The 17156-nt window shown below is 62.9% G+C and overlaps 2 protein-coding genes across 2 annotated transcripts; one reads left to right on the top strand and one right to left on the bottom strand.

The window, feature by feature from the left end:
* Positions 1-266: 266 nt before the first annotated feature.
* LOC126018837 (basic proline-rich protein-like) lies at positions 267-2802 on the bottom strand. The gene is made up of 2 exons (XM_049780931.1): positions 1320-2802; positions 267-1153 (listed from the first exon to the last, which is right to left on the bottom strand). The coding sequence occupies exons 1-2, from the start codon at positions 2800-2802 to the stop codon at positions 267-269; spliced, it is 2370 nt and encodes a 789-aa protein (XP_049636888.1).
* Positions 1411-15343, top strand: DUSP8 (dual specificity phosphatase 8). The gene is made up of 7 exons (XM_049781146.1): positions 1411-1477; positions 6036-6318; positions 7296-7434; positions 12205-12371; positions 12474-12633; positions 14001-14124; positions 14319-15343. The coding sequence occupies exons 2-7, from the start codon at positions 6091-6093 to the stop codon at positions 15211-15213; spliced, it is 1713 nt and encodes a 570-aa protein (XP_049637103.1). The 5' UTR covers positions 1411-1477; positions 6036-6090; the 3' UTR covers positions 15214-15343.
* The last annotated feature ends 1813 nt before the right edge of the window (positions 15344-17156 follow it).

Genomic DNA, 17156 nt, shown 5'->3' with positions numbered 1-17156 from the left:
CAATAAACTTAAGCAAAAGTGCTCTTTGTTCTCTTATCAGGCAAATCCTAAGGAACAGAAATGTCCAATTCTGATAAGAACATGGTTCGATGGGCACACATAATTATCCATTCAGGATGGGCCCTGGGCTGGCGTTTCTGGGGGTCCATACCGGTACCGAGGATCGAACCTCTGCAGGAAAAAGGAAGGACCTTCCTCGCGGCCCCTCAGGGCCCCGGTTACCTGGAGTCGGGCCCTGCGTGTCCCCGACATCCCCGGAGCACTCGCTAGGAGGAGCGCGAGCAGCGCGCGACGCGCAAAGGCGCAAAGGCGGGTCTGGAAGGGGGCGCGGGGTCCAGCTCGGGGGTCCTGACCCCCCGAACCCGGCCGGAGGGGACCCGCCTCACCCTCTCCGCAGCCTTGGGGCGAGTGGCCTGTCCCTCTGTCCGGATTCTCCTCCTCGGCGCGCCCGGGTCGGGGACACCCGCAGAAAGCGCGTCCGGGGGCCCGGAACGAGGGACCACGGCGGGGAAGGCGCTCGCCCGGAACCGGCTGCCCGGGTTCGGGTCACGGCGGCAGCCCACCGCGTCCCCAAGCAGCAACCGCCGAGCGCTGCCGGGAGAGAGCCGCGCCCCAAAAGCCGTGCCACGAACCCCGGGCGCCCCCACTTCGCGGCCCTGGCTGGACACGCGCGTAGGACACCACCAGGCGCTTGGGGCCGCGTCGCGCTTCGGTCCCGCATCACCGGGTTTCGCTCGGGCGCCGGTTGCCCGCGTCCACACCGTCGGCACCGGGGACCCCGCGTCTACACCCCCTGCCCACGCGCGGCCCTCAGGGGCGGAGCTACCGAGCGGGTTTCGGGCGCGGGGTCTCCGCCCGGGGCTCCCGGAGAGCCTCCCCGGGACCCCACGCACAAAGGCGGGCGCCCAGGGCCCGGGGCGCGGGGGCCCTTTGTTCCAGCCCCAGCCTCCCCCCCGCGGGGCGGGACACGAGCCGCGCGATCCCTCGCCCGGGCGCTCCGGGCGCGCGCGCCGGAGGGCTTCCCGCACAAGGGGGTCCCGGGCCCGGCGGCGCGGGGCGCGGGCCGGGCGAGGGCGGGGACCGGGGGCCCCTCGGCGGCTCCCGCAGCCCGGCCCGGTGACGTCACCCGCCCGGAGCGCCGCGCGCTGATTGGCTGCGGGTGACGTCAGGGCCCTGCTCGCCGCGCATGACCTCACCCCGGCTGCCCGCCGCCCGCCCGGCCTGTCACTGCGGCCCAGGCGGCCCCGACCCGCCGCCCGCCCCGGCCCGCCCGACGGACGGACGGACAGAAGGACAGGCCGACGGACCGACCGACGCACGCCCGCGCCCCGGAGCGCCTGGGATGCGCGGGGACCGGGGAGCGCGCGCCCCGGCCCCGGCGAGCGCCACCCGCGGGCCCAGGGGCGGCTCGGCCGGGCGGGCGCCCTGAGCGCCCAGCGGGTCCCCGTGCGCCCCGGCCGCGGCCAGCCTGAGCGAGGTGAGAGGGGCGCGGGCAAGGAGGACGGAGGAGCGCGGGGGGCCGGGAACGCGGGGTCTGGAGATGCGGGATGGGGGGGACACGAGGCCTGGGGACGCGGGATTTGGGGCGCGGGGCCTGGAGAGACGGGGTGGGGAGCGCGGGGTCTGGAGGTGTGCAATTCGGGACGCGCGGGGCCTGGGGACGTGAAATTGGGGCGCGGGACTTGGAGGTGTGGAACGGGGACGCGGCCTGGACACGCAGAATCGGGGTGCAGGGTCTGGAAAGGCGGGATTGGGGGCGCGGGGCCTGGGAACAAGGAACGAGGAGCGCCGAACGTGGGGCGTGGGGCGCGGAGCCTGGAGATGGAGAATTCGGGACGCCGGGTCTGGGGACGTGAAATTGGGGCGCGGGGCCTGGAGATATGGAACGAGGGCACGAGGCCTCGGGAAATTGGGGGAAATTGGGGGCTCAGGGCCTGGAGCTATGGAATTGGGCGCGGGCCCTGGAGACACGAAATTAGGGGCTCTGGGTCTGGAGACGTGGAACTCGGGCGCGGGGCCTGGGAACAGGGGATGGGACCGCTGAACGCGCGGCGGGGGCTGCAGGGTCTGGAAACGCGTCACGGGGGGCGCGAGGCCTGGGGACGGGGCCCCGGGGACGCGATGCAGGAGGTTGGGGGGCCCGGGGGCTGAGGACGCGTTTGGCCCGGACACGCGCGGCTCCCCGAGACCGAGCGAGCAGACCAAGCCGCTGCGTCCTGAGCTCTCGGGGCCGCGGGTCCGGCTCCTGGGCAGACAGGCAGGGACATCCCCGACCGGACCGACCCGTCCCGCGCCCCCCGCCTGCCTTCTGTGGCCCCCGGGCCCCGCTTCCTCGCCCGCCATCAATTCCTTCTCGCTCGGGTGAGAGCCTGGCGACCTGGCCGGGCCCACACGGCTGGGGGCGCGGGGGATCCGGGGTCCGAACCTGGGACGCGCGGGGGTATGGGAAGGAGATGGGGTCGACGTGACCGTGGCCCGGGCCCGTCGCGGGGTGTCTGGGGACGGGGCTGCAGCGCCCTCGGGGCCTCTGCGGATCGGATGGGGCGCCCGCACTGCTGGGGGAGGAGATGCCAGTGCCACCCAGTTGCAGCCCGAATGCTGGAGCCTGGAACCTGGAGCCCCGCACAGCAGGGCCCAGGGGCCTCTGCCGGAGGGAGCGCCCGAGCTGGGGTCGGGCAGGGGTGAGATGCTGGGCGGGAGGGGCAGCTGGTGACCGGAGCAAGGGTCAGAGGGGTTCGGAGTTGGAGTTCGGGAGCTGCTGGCCCAGAGGCAGAACCCCAAGTGGACCCGCCAAACCCTCATCCATCCTCAGTTTCCCCTCCTGAGATGAGGAAACTGTCCCAGGGCCAATTCCTGGGCACCCGGCCCTGTCTGCTGGCATTGAGGCAATCAAGGCCTGCCCAGGGCAGAGGGGGCGGCGACCATGCTTGGGGCCTCCCTCACGTGGACCTCGGTGAGGTGGAGCCGGGTGAGCCGCGATGTGAAGAGGGGACAAGGTGGGACAGTGCTGGCCTCTGTCACCTGGTCAGCCAGGCTGCATCCAGCCCTGGGTTCGTGGGATTTGTTGGGGGGGGGGGGTCCAGGTAGGCCTAGCCGAGAGGTTTGGGGCTCAGCCTCAGGATCAGCCTCTGGTGCAGCTTCTCCGGGGCTCCCTGAGATAAGGGTCACCCCGGGTAGCACCTTCCATTGCCATCGACCACCACCCCAAGTGCCCGCTCCCCACGTGCTAGAGGACAACCGAGGCGCGTGGTGGAACCCCGAGATCCATCCTGCAGAAGGGAGATGTGGGCTGCATGGAGTATAGTGTGTGACACTCATCGCTCATGCGTGTCACTGGTAACTACGTGACGTTGCATGCGTGTGCCCTGCATGCCTATTCGATGGAACAGCGTGTGTCGCGGTTACATGTGTGACACTGCCCCTGGGTGTCCTCTTGTGCCCATGGGTGGACTGCGTGGCTACACGAGGTTGCCCAGTGTGTGACAGAGCCCATGTGTGTTTCTGTGTACGTATATGCCGCTGCAGGCGTATGCCCTGACTGTGCATGCCGTGTGTATATAGTAGCATGTCCCTGTGTCCTCTGTGTTTGTCTGTGTAGCACGTTGTCTTATGCCTGTGCTTGTGGCAGATATGCAAGCAAGCGTGCTGGTGGAGTGAGCCGGGCTGTGCTGTGGTCCACGGCAGGGGGGGCAGGGGGGAGTCCCCATGTTTTGCATCTGTCCCTGGGCATCAGCCCTCGGCCGGGAGGCCCCCGGGGTGGCCCGGGGTGCGGAGAGGGTCCTGCTGCTCTCTTGGGGAGGGGCCCCTTGGTGCCGGCAGCCCCGGAGAGGGCGCCTCGCGTGGCTTGGGGCGCGGTGCAGAGGAATCCGCGCCTGGTCACCTGCGCAGGCGGGACCAGCTCCTGCCGCACTGCAGCGGTTGCCGTGGCGACGGGGCGGCGCTGACTCGCTAATCAGGCCCCTTGGGTGCTAAGAGCCCGGCGGCGCGAGGCCTGGTGGCTAATGGGGCGACGAGGGGTGCGGGGAGGGATACGTTGGGGGGCTGGGGCAAGAAGCTTCCTCTTCCCAGAGCTGCTCCTGCCCTCCCGGGGCGACCACCCACCCTCTGCCGCTCAGCCTCACCCCGCACTCTCCCCTGCCCGGTCCCCAGGCTCCTCAGGCCCCCCAGACTGAGCTCATGAGCTCATTACCGGGCCCAGGGGCCCCCTGCACCGTCAACTCAGAGTCCCTGCACGCCACACCCCAGTGCCCCATATATGCCCCCCAGCACCCATGGGAGCCCTGCCTGGGGTCCCAAGCCGGGACCCACCCCCCTGTGAGCTCAGCTGCCCCGTCGACCCCCTCCCTCCCCAGCCCCGCTTCAGCCCACCGCACACATGACCAGCTGTGGAGCTGTGGGGTGCGTACGTACGTGTGTAAACACACCCAGGTCCCCGGCGCGGACACCCAAGAACCCCAGTCCCTGGCACTCCAGCGTGGCCCTGCCTGGCTGTATGTTGTTGCATGTGCCTCCGTACACGTGTGCAGCTCTGTGTTCCATGCACGTGGCATTGTGTGGTGGCTCTTCTATGTGGTTTATTGTGGAGTGTGCCACAGTGGGCATGTTTGTGGGTCTCTGGCGCGTGTGCTGGCATCTGGGTGACACAGGATGTGTAGCATACCCGAGTGTGGCATGTGTTTCATCTATGGTCTGGGTGGCACAAGTGTGTACTGTGTGTGTGCCGTGGGGTGTGAATTGGGTGGCATACATGTATGTATGTATGTATGTATGTGTTTGGTAATGGTCTGGGTAGTGCATGTGTGCATTTGTGGGTGGGGCATGTGTGTGATGTGTCTGTGGCATGTATGTTCGATCTGTGGTCTGGGCGTCATGTGTCTCTGGCATATATGTGGGCTGAGCCCATGGTATATAGGGGATGCGTGTGGCCTTTATGTTCATGCATCTGTGGCATGTATGTGGGGTGTGTCTGTGACATATATAGGCGTATATGTGGGTGTGTTTATCATATATGTGTGATGTGTGCTGTTGGTATATATGTGGGATGTGTCTATATATAGCATGTTTCTATGGTATATGTATGTTGTGTGTGCTATCTATGTGGCATACGTGGGATATGTGTGGTGTGTGTCTATTGTGTATATATATATATATGGGATATGACTGGGATGTATGTGGGATATATGTGTTGAATTAAATAATTAATGATGGTGGTGGATGGTGATGGATGGATGGAGGGATTTTTCCCTGCCATCCCAGGCCACATGGCTCCGCAATCCCCATTCAGCTGGCGGGTCCCAGGTTTAGGTGAACGGCGGAATCAGACTCATCCAGAGACAGGCATCAGGAAGCATCAGCTTTATTCATGCCCTACCCACCACATGTGTGGCCTATATCATAACCTTTCAAGCATTCAGCCATTCTTAGCTAGCCCTGCATCTTAACTCCTGTCAGCCATCTTCCCTTTGACCTCCATGCTGGTCAAAGACCAAAAAGAGAGCTAATCCCCTTGGGTCCATACCTTATCTACCTTTTCCAAGACCCCTCCCAGGAATGGGCGGGGTCTTGCAGGTAAGGTCAAGTTACCTAGGGAGAATGGAGGGATGAGGCTTCAATATGTAGGATTGTGGGGGATGTATGTGGAGTGTAAGTGATGTGTGTCTGGTATATATGTGGTGTGCGTGGGTACATCTGTAGTATGTATTGGCATGTGTCTGGTATATATGTGATGTGTGTGGTATGTATGTATGTGGAATGTCTGTGATGTGTATTCTGTGTCCTCTGGCATATATATGGGGTGTTTGTGGTACACGTTTGTGGCAATGTGTGTCGTGTGCTCATGCGCACCTCCCTTCAGGCAGCAGGAACATCACATGTTCTGCCCCCATGGCCGGTTCTGGGCATCTGTGGGCAGGTGCAGAGTGAGGTGTCCAGGCTGGCACAATGGCAGAGGCAACGCCCGCGGGTCCCTGTTTCTCGGTGGGGGGACTGAGCACCCGGGCCCCCCCCCAGCCCCGCTGAACCTCATCTCCCCCCAGGTGCGGACCATGGCCCGCCGCCCCCACGTCTAGGCCGGGCTGCTCCTGCTGCGCCATGGCCGGGGACCGGCTGCCTCGGAAGGTGATGGACGCCAAGAAGCTGGCCAGCCTGCTGCGGGGCGGGCCAGGGCCGCTGGTCATCGACAGCCGCTCGTTCCTGGAGTACAGCAGCTGGCACGTGCTGCGCTCCGTCAACATCTGCTGCTCCCGCCTGGTGAAGCGGCGGCTGCAGCAGGGCGCCGTGAACATCGCCGAGCTGGTGCAGCCGGCCGCGCGCACCCAGGTACCCACAGCCTCCCCCAAACCGGCCCTGCCTGCCTCTCCGCTGGGCATTCTGTGGGCGCACACAGGCTGGGCTTCTGGGAACACACCCATGCGCGCGCATACACACACACACACACACACACACACACACACACACACACACCATGGGCGCCCAGGAGCTGTGGCCCCCACAAATCCTGCCCCCGCTCTCTCAGTATGCGGATCTAGAACAACTCAGTTAGCCCCCAATTAGAATAGAGCACGGAAGTAGGGGAGACCACCTGTCCTCCAGCTGTCTGCAGGGCTGAGCCTGAAGGCTGTGGGAAGGCTGCGCTGGAGGCAGCTTTTGGGGGAGCACCCATCGCATTCCTGCATGGGCCTGAGAGACAGCACAACAGTAGGGCGTTTGCCTTGCATGCGGCTGACATGGACAGTGGTTCGATTCCCGGCATCCCATATGGTCTCCTGAGCCTGCCAGGGATGATTTTTGAGCACAGAGCCAGAAATCTGAGCACCACCTGTGCACCACCCTGAGCACCACCTGGTGTGACCCAACACCCCCCCCCCCAAATTTCTTCCCTTGGGGCTGGAACTGGAGCACAGCAGGGAGGGTGCTTGCTTTGCAAATGGCCAACCCGGGTTCGATCCCTGGCGTCCCATCCAGTTTCCCCAAAACAAAGCAAAACAAAACAAAAAAACTTCCTGCTGGAGAGGCACAGGGAGCTGGACAGCACCCTCCCATTGGCTACCATTATTGTTAGTGGTGCTGGCGCTCAGTGGCCTTGAAGACTGTGGGGTCAGAGACCAGCTCTGGGCCCCTCTGTATGCTTCCCAGCACCTGCCCAAGGCGTCCTTCTTCCAACCCCTTTTGGGTACCCTTTGGCCTGCCTGGCCTGTGCGTCCTGCTCCCGGGACCCCAGCATGGACACCCCCAGCCCTCCGCTCCTGGCACCCCCAGGGTGTTGGCCTGCCTGACTGCACCCTCCCGGCCCCCAGGTGGAGGCGGCCGAGGCGCAGGATGTGGTGGTGTATGACCAGAGCACCCGCGATGCCAGCGTGCTGGCCGCAGACAGCTTCCTGAGCATCCTGCTGAGCCAGCTGGACGGCCGCTTCCGCAGCGTGGCGGTCCTCACAGGTGGGTGCCCTCGAACCCCTGGGCTGTGCATCCTCCTGGGTGGGTTCGTCTGAGCCTCAGCTCCAGGAACGGGTTCCGGCTACAGCCCAGGGCCCACACATGTCGGGCCGCCCAGGTCCTGTGTCTTGTACCTTCCCTGCCTTCTACCCCACAAGGCAGCGGCCACCAACACAGGCAGCTGACATCCACTGGCCTCTGCTGGTCAGCCCCATGTACACACACTCACACTCGTGGTCACAGGAACACAAACAAGTCTTCGCACTCACACGCACCTGCCTGCGGGTTTGTCCAGACTCACACAATACACATTGCATGTGCACCTGGATGCAAACACACATGCTCACACAGACACATGGTTTCGGGGCTGGAGGGCTGGAGAGATAGCACAGCAGTAGGGCGTTTGCTTTGCATGCAGCTGACCCAGAACAGACCCGGGTTCGATCCCTGGTCCCCCGAGCCTGCCAGGATTGATTTCTGAGTGCAGACCCAGGAGTCACCCGAGTGCTGCAGGGTGTGGTCCCCAAACAAACAAAAATAGGACATGTGGTCTCGTACTGCTATGTGTGTGCAAAGGCCTACATGTGTGCGACACAAACATGTTCACGCCATGCTTTCGCACAAACAGTACTCACATGACGCTTTCTGAACACACATGCTTGTTAACATGTCTGAACATGGAGGGCTCTCGTTCTGACGTGCTCTGCGGCACTTATGTGACAGACACATGCCAGTGCTCACATACCAACAATGAGTTGCTTGTGTATCACACGTGTATCACACGTGTATTTGCGTGTTCACTCATGTATACTGTGCTCTTGTATGTGCTCGCACACATCTGCACACACATGTCCACCGGAAACTCTCACGCAAACAACATACTCAAAATCATGCTTACACACAAATACACGGTGCTCTCTTACATCTTCCTGCTTGCTTATAAATGCAGCATGCACCACCGTGTGCAGATGTGCTTACACGCATGTTCACACATGTGCTCACACACACTTATTGTGTGCACCTAATACACACGTGCTCCCACTCATCTATGCTCTCATGTGTGTGTACGCCTGCTCACACAGTGCTTCCATGTGGATGCTCACTCCGCACAGGCCGAGGCGCTGCTGGACTCAGCCCCAAGTTGGTTTTATCCTGCGTGGTCGTTCCTCCTGGGGACACATGTGTGTCCAGGGCTTTGTGTGCGCCTGTGTGTGTGTGTATGTGTATGTGTGTGTCCCTGCACCAGGATCATTGGGGTTCTGACCTGTCAGGCGGGACATGTTTCTTGTATTCCTGTGTGAGAACTTGGCGACTGGATGCTCCTTGTAGTTGTTGTTGTTGTTGTTGTTGTTGTTTTGCTTTGTTTTGCCTTTGGGGCCACACCTGGCAGCACTCAGGGGTTACTCATGTCTCTATTCTCAGAAATCACTCCTGGCAAGCTCGGAGGACCCTGGGGGATGCCAGAAATTAAACCAGGTTGGCTGAGTGCAAGGCAAACGCCCTCACAGCTGTGCTCTCACTCTGGGCCCATCTGATTATCTTTTTTTTTTTTTTATCAGTTTGGGTTCAGTTTGGGGGGTTCCTAGATGGCTGCTATAGGCACCTTCTGGTGTGGAAGGAGACTCAAGTCTGGTTCTGTGCTCAGGGGTCGTTGTGGGGCTGTGGTGGGACCTAGGCGCCCAGAGCCCTCCCATGGGGCTCTGGGAGCTGAGCAGGTGTAAATATGCTCCATGCGCCATATTTCCAACCCTGAATGAACAAGGCTATATCAGGACCACACATGAAATAATCCAGACCAGACTGAAGGTGAAAAATGTGTAGTCTGGCAGTCTTCTACCTCGTATGGAGAGGCAGCATCCTGCCAGAACTGTCTTTTTTGTTGAGTCCAGAAACCACCCCCAGATGGGGGAATAAGGACAGAGTAAGGGAAGATACCTCAAGTTTACATGTAAGTTTACATGTAAAATAATCTCTGTTTGGGGGTGAAACCAAGTTGTAAAAAAACAGATACAAAGATGGGGTTAGACAACTTAGTATGCCTGGAGCTTGTGGTTGGTCTTATGACAGGATGCTTCATGGGTAAAGTCTCCCAAATTTTAGACCAAAGGTTTTTCCTTTCTATTTTCTCCATATTTTGCTGTGCCTATGCAAAAGAGCAATAATGACCAAAAAAACCTGCCACACTTTTTTTTTGTTAATTTTAGGGGTTTTTTTTTTTATAGCTTATGTTTTAAATTGGGGCTCCCACCTTTTTCACAGAACCTTGGGACACAGACTACTTTATTTTACCACATATTCCCACATTTTTCTATAAAACTAAGAGGAAAGGAATAAAGAAAGGCTGAGAGACAGGGGCCAAGTGGTCTCAGATGCATTGTGGGGAATAAAGACAGAATTAAGTATCAAAGCTAAAGTCAAAGACAATAGAATCAAGAGATGTAAACTTTGACCGTCTAAATTCAAAGGGGCCTGTTACACTGGCAGCCTGGGGGCAAAGGGTGGTGGAATAAGATGCACTCTAAGGCCATGGGTGGAGAGAGGTTGACACTGGTGGTGAGCAGGGCCCTGACTCACTGTATATCTGAAATTCAACTAGGAAAGACTCTGTAGATCACAATGGTTTTAATAAAATAAAATTTAAAAAAAGAGAGAGGAAGAAAGAAACAAGGGGCCAGAGAGATAGCATGGAGGCAAGGCCTTGCATGCAGAAAGACAGTGGCTTGAATCCTGGCAACCCTTATGGTCCCCCGAGTCTGCCAGGAGTAACCCCTGAGCACTGCCGGGTGTGACCCAAAAACAGAAAAGAAAGAAAGAGGGGCCGGGCGGTGGCGCTAGAGGTAAGGTGCCTGCCTTGCCTGCACTAGCCTAGGACGGACCGCGGTTCGATCCCCCGGCGTCCCATATGGTCCCCCAAGCCAGGAGCAACTTCTGAGCGCATAGCCAGGAGTAACCCCTGAGCGTCACCGGGTGTGGCCCAAAAACCAAAAAAAAAAAAAAAGAAAAGAAAAGAAAAGAAAAGAAAGAAGGAAGGAAGGAAGGACAGAGAAAGGAAGGAAGGAAGGAAGGAAGGAAGGAAGGAAGGAAGGAAGGAAGGAAGGAAGGAAGGAAGGAAGGAAGGAAGGAAGGAAGGAGAGAAAGAGAGAGAAAGAAAGAAAGAAAGAAAGAAAGAAAGAAAGAAAGAAAGAAAGAAAGAAAGAAAGAAAGAAAGAAAGAAAGAAAGAAAGAAAGAAAGAAAGAAAGAAAGAAAGAAAGAAAGAAAGAAAGAAAGAGAGAGAGATACAAAGAAACCAGTGATGATCTTTGATTTAGGCAGGACCCCAATTCTGTGGGACTGAGAACACAAAGAACTCACCGGGGTGCTGGGTCCCTCCAGGCTCACAGAGCCACGTGGCCAGTGTGGCCCTCAGAATCTCAGCCAGGAGCAAGGGAGCTAGCTGCCCAGGAGATGGGCTGGGCACCCAGAGGCAGCAGCTGGGAGGAGGGGAAGGCCGTGGGGTGGGTGGATAACCCCATTTGAGGCGACGGACGCCAGCCCTTTAAGGCCCCCTAAAGACCCCCTCTCCAAGACCATCTTTTGCTCCTGTGGCGGGCAGAGAAAAAGGGAGGGGTGCGGCCCCTCTGGGAACCCTGGAAGGGGTCCCAGCTTCATCCCCATCAGCGAGCCTGGGGGCTGGAGGGATACTGGGGGGGCATCCTGAGCTGGTGGGGAAATGTCCCACGACCTTCAAGGGGGGAATGCTGCTGAAACAAACTGTTGGAGATCCAGAGAGACAGGGACCTCCCCAGCACCCCACAGACCCTGAACACTGCGAGGTGTGACCCAAGACACAAAAGAAGGGTCTGGAGCCAAAGCACACCCCTGTCCAATCTCTGGCATCCCAGAGAGTCCCCTGAGCCTGCCAGGAGAGATTCTTGAGCACGGAGCCAGGAGTAACCTCTGAGTACTGCAGGGTGTGGCCCCAAAACAAAAAAGCCAAAAGTATGACACCTGCCCAGACCTGCCCAGTGACCTGGAGCTGTGCTGACCTGGCTGCGGGGGGTGGGGGTGGGGTGGGGCTGCAGGGAGCCCCCAGCTTTGCTGGGCTGAGAGCTGAGGGAGGCTGCGTGGGTTGGACCGGCTGCCTCAGGGAGAAGGGGCATGCCTTGCAGTGGGAGGTCTTGTAACGGGGCGTCTGCTCTGGGGGCAAGTGGGGATCTCCCTTTAGGACAGTGGGGGACCCATCTGCTTATGGGTATAGCTGGGGCACCCGTCTGCCACGGGGACGATAGGGAGATTATCGGTCTGTCCCTGGGGGCCATCTGCTGCCCGTGTCCAGCCATGGGGACCCCAGTGCTCTGGTCCCTGTGAGCTCCTCCAGCCAGTGCCCCAACCTCTCCAAGAGAGGCAGGTGACCAGAAACACCTGCAGCTGTGCCAGGGTGGTAGCAGGCCTGGGGACACACACAGCCTCGGGACACGGCCTCAGAGCCCAGGCCAGGGGCACAGCAGGGACACCCCCCCCCCACGGGTGGCCCGTGGCTCACCCCGACAGGGCCCTGTTTATGGGCATCATCACCGCCGCGTCCTTGAGGCCCTCATTAGCTCAGGACGCTCCTGGGAGGAAGGAGCTGCCCGCACCAGCCACCCACTGCCCTGCCCGATGCCACCCGGGGCTGGGCCAAGGCTGGCAGTGGGCATCGGGGCCGGGCTGGGGTCGGGACCGGGGACGGTTGGGAGCGGCTGGAAGCGGCGGGTGGGCCGTGGGGGCTGACCAGTTGACCCGTCTCCCTGCAGGGGGCTTCGCCACCTTCTCCTCCTGCTTCCCCGGCCTCTGCGAGGGCAAGCCGGCCGCCCTGCTGCCCATGAGCCTGTCCCAGCCCTGCCTGCCCGTGCCCAGCGTGGGCCTGACCCGCATCCTGCCTCACCTCTACCTGGGCTCCCAGAAGGACGTCCTGAACCAGGTGTGTGGGGGACCCACAAACACGGGGCGGGAGGCTCAGCAGGGCCCGGGCTCCCGCCCGCCTGCCCGCCCTGGGGTGACCGGGACCCGCTGCCCTGCCCAGGACCTGATGGCCCAGAACGGAATAAGCTACGTCCTCAACGCCAGCAACTCCTGCCCCAAGCCCGACTTCATCTGCGAGAGCCGCTTCCTGCGCATCCCCATCAACGACAACTACTGCGAGAAGCTGCTGCCCTGGCTGGACAAGTCCATCGAGTTCATCGGTGGGTGAGCGGCCGGCGGTCCTCGGTGGGCGGGGCCGGGGCCTAGGATAGGACGAGTCTCCAGGGAGGGGCGTGGTCAGCATTCACGGGCGGGGCTGATGACTGGGTGGGCGGGGCTGGGATAGGACGAGTCTCCAGGGAGGGGCGTGGTCAGCATTCACGGGCGGGGCTGATGACTGGGTGGGCGGGGCTGGGATAGGACGAGTCTCCAGGGAGGGGCGTGGTCAGCATTCACGGGCGGGGCTGATGACTGGGTGGGCGGGGCTGGGATAGGACGAGTCTCCAGGGAGGGGCGTGGTCAGCATTCACGGGCGGGGCTGATGACTGGGTGGGCGGGGCTGGGATAGGACGAGTCTCCAGGGAGGGGCGTGGTCAGCATTCACGGGCGGGGCTGATGACTGGGTGGGCGGGGCTGGGATAGGACGAGTCTCCAGGGAGGGGCGTGGTCAGCATTCACGGGCGGGGCTGATGACTGGGTGGGCGGGGCTGGGATAGGACGAGTCTCCAGGGAGGGGCGTGGTCAGCATTCACGGGCGGGGCTGATGACTGGGTGGGCGGGGCTGGGATAGGACGAGTCTCCAGGGAGGGGCGTGGTCAGCATTCACGGGCGGGGCTGATGACTGGGTGGGCGGGGCTGGGATAGGACGAGTCTCCAGGGAGGGCGTGGTCAGCATTCACGGGCGGGGCTGATCACTGGGTGGGCGGGGCCAGCTCCCGGGAGGGTGGGGCGGGCGGCACAGAGGCGGGGCCTAACTAGGACACCTGGTTGTGGGGGCGTGGACAACGCCCATGATAGGACACCTCGCTGGGTGAGCGTGGTCGGGCGCGGGGAGGGGCCTAGTGCAGAACCAGTCTCCATGAGGGGCGTGGCCAGCATCCCTTGGGGCGGGGCCTAGGCCAGGACCTGGGTGGATCAAATACGACTGGGGGTTAGATTGACTGACTGCTCGGCTTCCTTGCAGCCAGGGGCGTGGCCAGCGTCCCTTGAGGGCGGGGCATAAGGCATGGGCGGGCCCCAGTGCTGCCGGGGCGGGGCCGTCGTCTTGAGTGGGCGTGGCTGGTCGCCGGGGGCGGGGCCAGAGCCGAGGACGCAGGCCCGGGAGACAGGCCTGGATCAAGTAAGTGATGGAGAGGGACAAGCCCCAGGGGCCGGGCGGCGGCGGCGGCGCGGCGCGGCGCGCCAGAGGGGCAGTGCCAGGGGCCGGGCACGGGCGGGGCGCTGCCAGGAGCAGAGCAGGCGCAGGAGGGTCGTGCTGCGGAGCAGGACCCGCGGGGCCCGGCCGGGACCCCCACCCCGGCTCGCTGGCGGAGGGCAGGCGCGACCCCCAAGTCTCACCGCGCCGCCCCCTCGCTCGCCCGCTCCCCAGACAAAGCCAAGCTGTCCAGCTGCCAGGTCATCGTGCACTGCCTGGCCGGCATCTCGCGCTCCGCCACCATCGCCATCGCCTACATCATGAAGACCATGGGCATGTCCTCGGACGACGCCTACAGGTAGCCGCCGCGGCGGGGTGTGTCTGCGGCCCCGGGGCTCCGCGGGAGGCGGGCGGGCGGGCGGGCCGAGCGCCGCGGTCTCCCGCCCCGGGCTCTGCCGCCCGCCCGCCCGTCCCTCCATCCCCGCGTCCGTCCGTCCGTCCGTCCGTCCGTCCATCCGTCCGTCCATCCATCCCCTCCGTCCGTCCCGCCAGGTTCGTCAAGGACCGGCGCCCGTCCATCTCCCCGAACTTCAACTTCCTGGGCCAGCTGCTGGAGTACGAGCGCAGCCTGCAACTGCTCCGGGCGCTGCAGGGCGACGCCGCGCCCAGGCCGGGCAGCCCCGAGCCGGCCCCGGGCCCCGCGGCTCTCCCGCCCCCGCCGCCGCCGCCGCCGCCGCCGCCACCTACCTCAGACAGCCCCGGGGACCGGGAGGGCGCCCCCGGCTCGGGCGCGGGCCTGGGCGCGGAGCCGCCGGGCCCCGCCACCAGCGCGCTGCAGCAGGGCCTCCGGGGCCTGCACCTCTCGGGCGACCGCCTGCAGGACACCAACCGCCTCAAGCGCTCCTTCTCGCTGGACATCAAGTCGGCCTACACGCCCAGCCGCAGGCCCGACGGCCCGGGCGCCCCGGACCCCGGCGAGGCCCCCAAGCTCTGCAAGCTGGACAGCCCCGACGCGCCCCCGGACGCGCGCCCCCGGCCCCGCCGCCGGCCCCGGGCCCCGACGGCCGGCTCCCCCGGGGTGCCGGGCCCCGGGCTGCCCTCGGCCGACGCGGCCCGCCAGACTCCGCGGCACGGCCTCTCGGCGCTGTCGGGGCTGCCCGGGCCCGGCCAGCCCAGCGGGCCCGGGGGCTGGGCCGCGCCGCCGCTGGACTCCCCGGGCACGCCGTCGCCCGACGCGCCCTGGTGCTGCAGCCCGGAGGGCGCGCAGGGCGCGGGCGGCGGGCGCTGGGCCGAGCCCCGGGACGCGCCGTTGCCGCGGCGCGGCTGCCAGCTGCTGCGGGACCTGGACGCGGGCCTGGGCGAGGGGCGCGCGCGGGGCGACGAGCTGGCGGGCCTGGGCAAGCAGGCCAGCTTCCCGGGCGGCGTGGAGGTCATCCAGGTGTCCTGACGGCCGCTCCCGCGCCCTGCCCGACGCGTTTGACTCCAGGAGCCGGCGTTTTGCGTTTTTCTTTTTTCTGTCCTTTAATTTATTTGAGCTGTTCCTTCTGCGCTGACGGATGGGCAGCCGTGGGAAGGGGAAGGGGAGAGGGAAGGGAAAGGGGAAGGTTCCTCGGAGCTGTTTTGTTCTGTTCTGTTCTGTTTTGTTTTGTTTTCTACTGTCCGGTATTTATTTAAACTGAAACACGGTTTCTAAGCAGTCTCCAGATGGGGCGCGCCGGGGCCTGGGGTCCCCTCTGGCACCACCTCCGCAGGAAAATGACTGCCCGGCTTTCGTGCACTTTTTACATAAGAAAAAGGAACACACACACACACACACACACACACACACACACACACACTTTGCCACAAACTGAGCCGCAGACTCTCCGCCAGCCCCTCTTCCGCCCCCCTCCTCCACTGTTCCTCTGACAGGGGGTCTTGGAGTCTCAGTCGGATTGTGAGCCGAGGGCTGCACCCCACAAGCCCAGGCGCCAGGTCTTGGTGCAGCGGGCGGTCCCCTGCCTGGCACAGTTTCCAGGGGGCCAGAATAGAGCACAGGACAAAGGTGTCAGGGACTGAGTGCTCCCGCCTGGACTCCAGTCTGGTTTCAGGGTTACCAGCTCCCAGAGTAGGTGGAGGACCCCTCTGGGTGACCCACCTGGGATCCAGGTGTGTCCCTCAAGGGGACTGACCTGGGACCCAGGTAAAGCTCACAAGTGGGGTGACCGGGGACCAGGTGTGTCTAGCAGGTGGGCGTGACCTGAGGTTCAGGTGTGTCCTGCAGGTGGGGGTGATCTGGTGTCCAGGTGTGTTCAAAGATGGGAGTGTCCCCACAGGCAAGGGGTCCAGTCGTGTCCCTGCGGGTGTGGGAGTCCCCCGGGTGGGGGTGACCTAGGACGCAGGTGTGTCCCCCAGGTGGGGATGAATCAGGACCCAGTTGTGTCCCACAAGTGGGAGTGTCCCCACAGACGGGGTAACCCTGGGTCCAGGTGTGTCCCACAGGTGGAGGGACCCCGCAGGTGGGCCCTCCATGAGCACTGTTGTCGGGGCTAGAGCAGGCAGACCTCTGCTGGGCAGACTGCACTGCACGAGGTATCCCGGGGAGCCCTCTCCTGGGTCTCTGCCCTCGGAGGGTCCCCTGTATCTTCAGGGTGATGCTCTGGTCCAGGTGGGTGGGCGGGAGGGACCCCAGCTTCTGGGGGGCAGGACTTGGGCCTTCACCAATCTGATGGTGAAGACAGGAAGGTCCTCGTGGGAGGGGGATAGGACTGGGTACTGGGGGGCTGGCCCTGCTGAACCCTTTGATTTCTTCGCTACACCTCGTCCCTGTCCCCCTCCTCAGAGTCCCAGTCCTGTGTCCCCCACCTCCGTTCCCCAGATATAAGCTATCATGGTTGTATTTGCAATCTCTGGATTAGCAGTTTAAGTATTTATTATTGGTTAATTATTATTGTTGTTGTTGTTGATTATGTAAATTCGCCTCATCCACCTCCCTCCCGTCTGTCCTTCCGTCCATCCGTCTATGGCGCCCATGTGCCGGGGCGGGGTGGGGGGGACACCCTGGTCCCTCCAAGGCTCCCCTGTGCTGCTGTCCCGGAGACAGAAACCGAAGGCAGGTTTCGAGCTTGCTCGCCCCCTCCTCCTGTTGCCCTTTCTCCAGAGCTGCCAGCCTCGCTCCGGGAGCTCCGGGACTGTGCCCTGGCACGGGCGATCCCCGGGGGTCCCCTGAAAATGAGCTGCGGGGCTGGCTGGGGACCTGGGCTGACGTCTGGGGGGGGAGCCTCGTGGCCACGCCCACCCTCCAGGCCATAACCCAGCCTCCCCACCCCGTACCTGCCCCTCTCTTATTTGCTGGAAAGTCCAGCGGTGGAGGGGCAGCCCCCGACCCCGGCAGATCCCAGTCTCTGTGGA

This window comes from Suncus etruscus, chromosome 9 (genome assembly GCF_024139225.1).
Source record: "Suncus etruscus isolate mSunEtr1 chromosome 9, mSunEtr1.pri.cur, whole genome shotgun sequence".
NCBI lineage: Eukaryota > Metazoa > Chordata > Mammalia > Eulipotyphla > Soricidae > Suncus > Suncus etruscus.
Note: the sequence above shows the minus strand (reverse complement) of the source record. Positions and strands in the feature narration are given on the sequence as shown.

What these genes read in the sequence shown, in the direction of transcription:
- LOC126018837 (XM_049780931.1), bottom strand. Translation starts at nt 2,802, where the DNA reads ATGAGGGTTTGGCGGGTCCACTTGGGGTTCTGCCTCTGGGCCAGCAGC. An exon ending in AGGCGCTCCGGGGCGCGGGC is followed by an intron (nt 1,154 to 1,319) that starts GTGCGTCGGTCG and finishes CGTCACCCGCAG; the next exon opens with CCAATCAGCGCGCGGCGCTC.
- DUSP8 (XM_049781146.1), top strand. Translation starts at nt 6,091, where the DNA reads ATGGCCGGGGACCGGCTGCCTCGGAAGGTGATGGACGCCAAGAAGCTG. An exon ending in AGAAGGACGTCCTGAACCAG is followed by an intron (nt 12,372 to 12,473) that starts GTGTGTGGGGGA and finishes TGCCCTGCCCAG; the next exon opens with GACCTGATGGCCCAGAACGG. An exon ending in TCCTCGGACGACGCCTACAG is followed by an intron (nt 14,125 to 14,318) that starts GTAGCCGCCGCG and finishes CCGTCCCGCCAG; the next exon opens with GTTCGTCAAGGACCGGCGCC.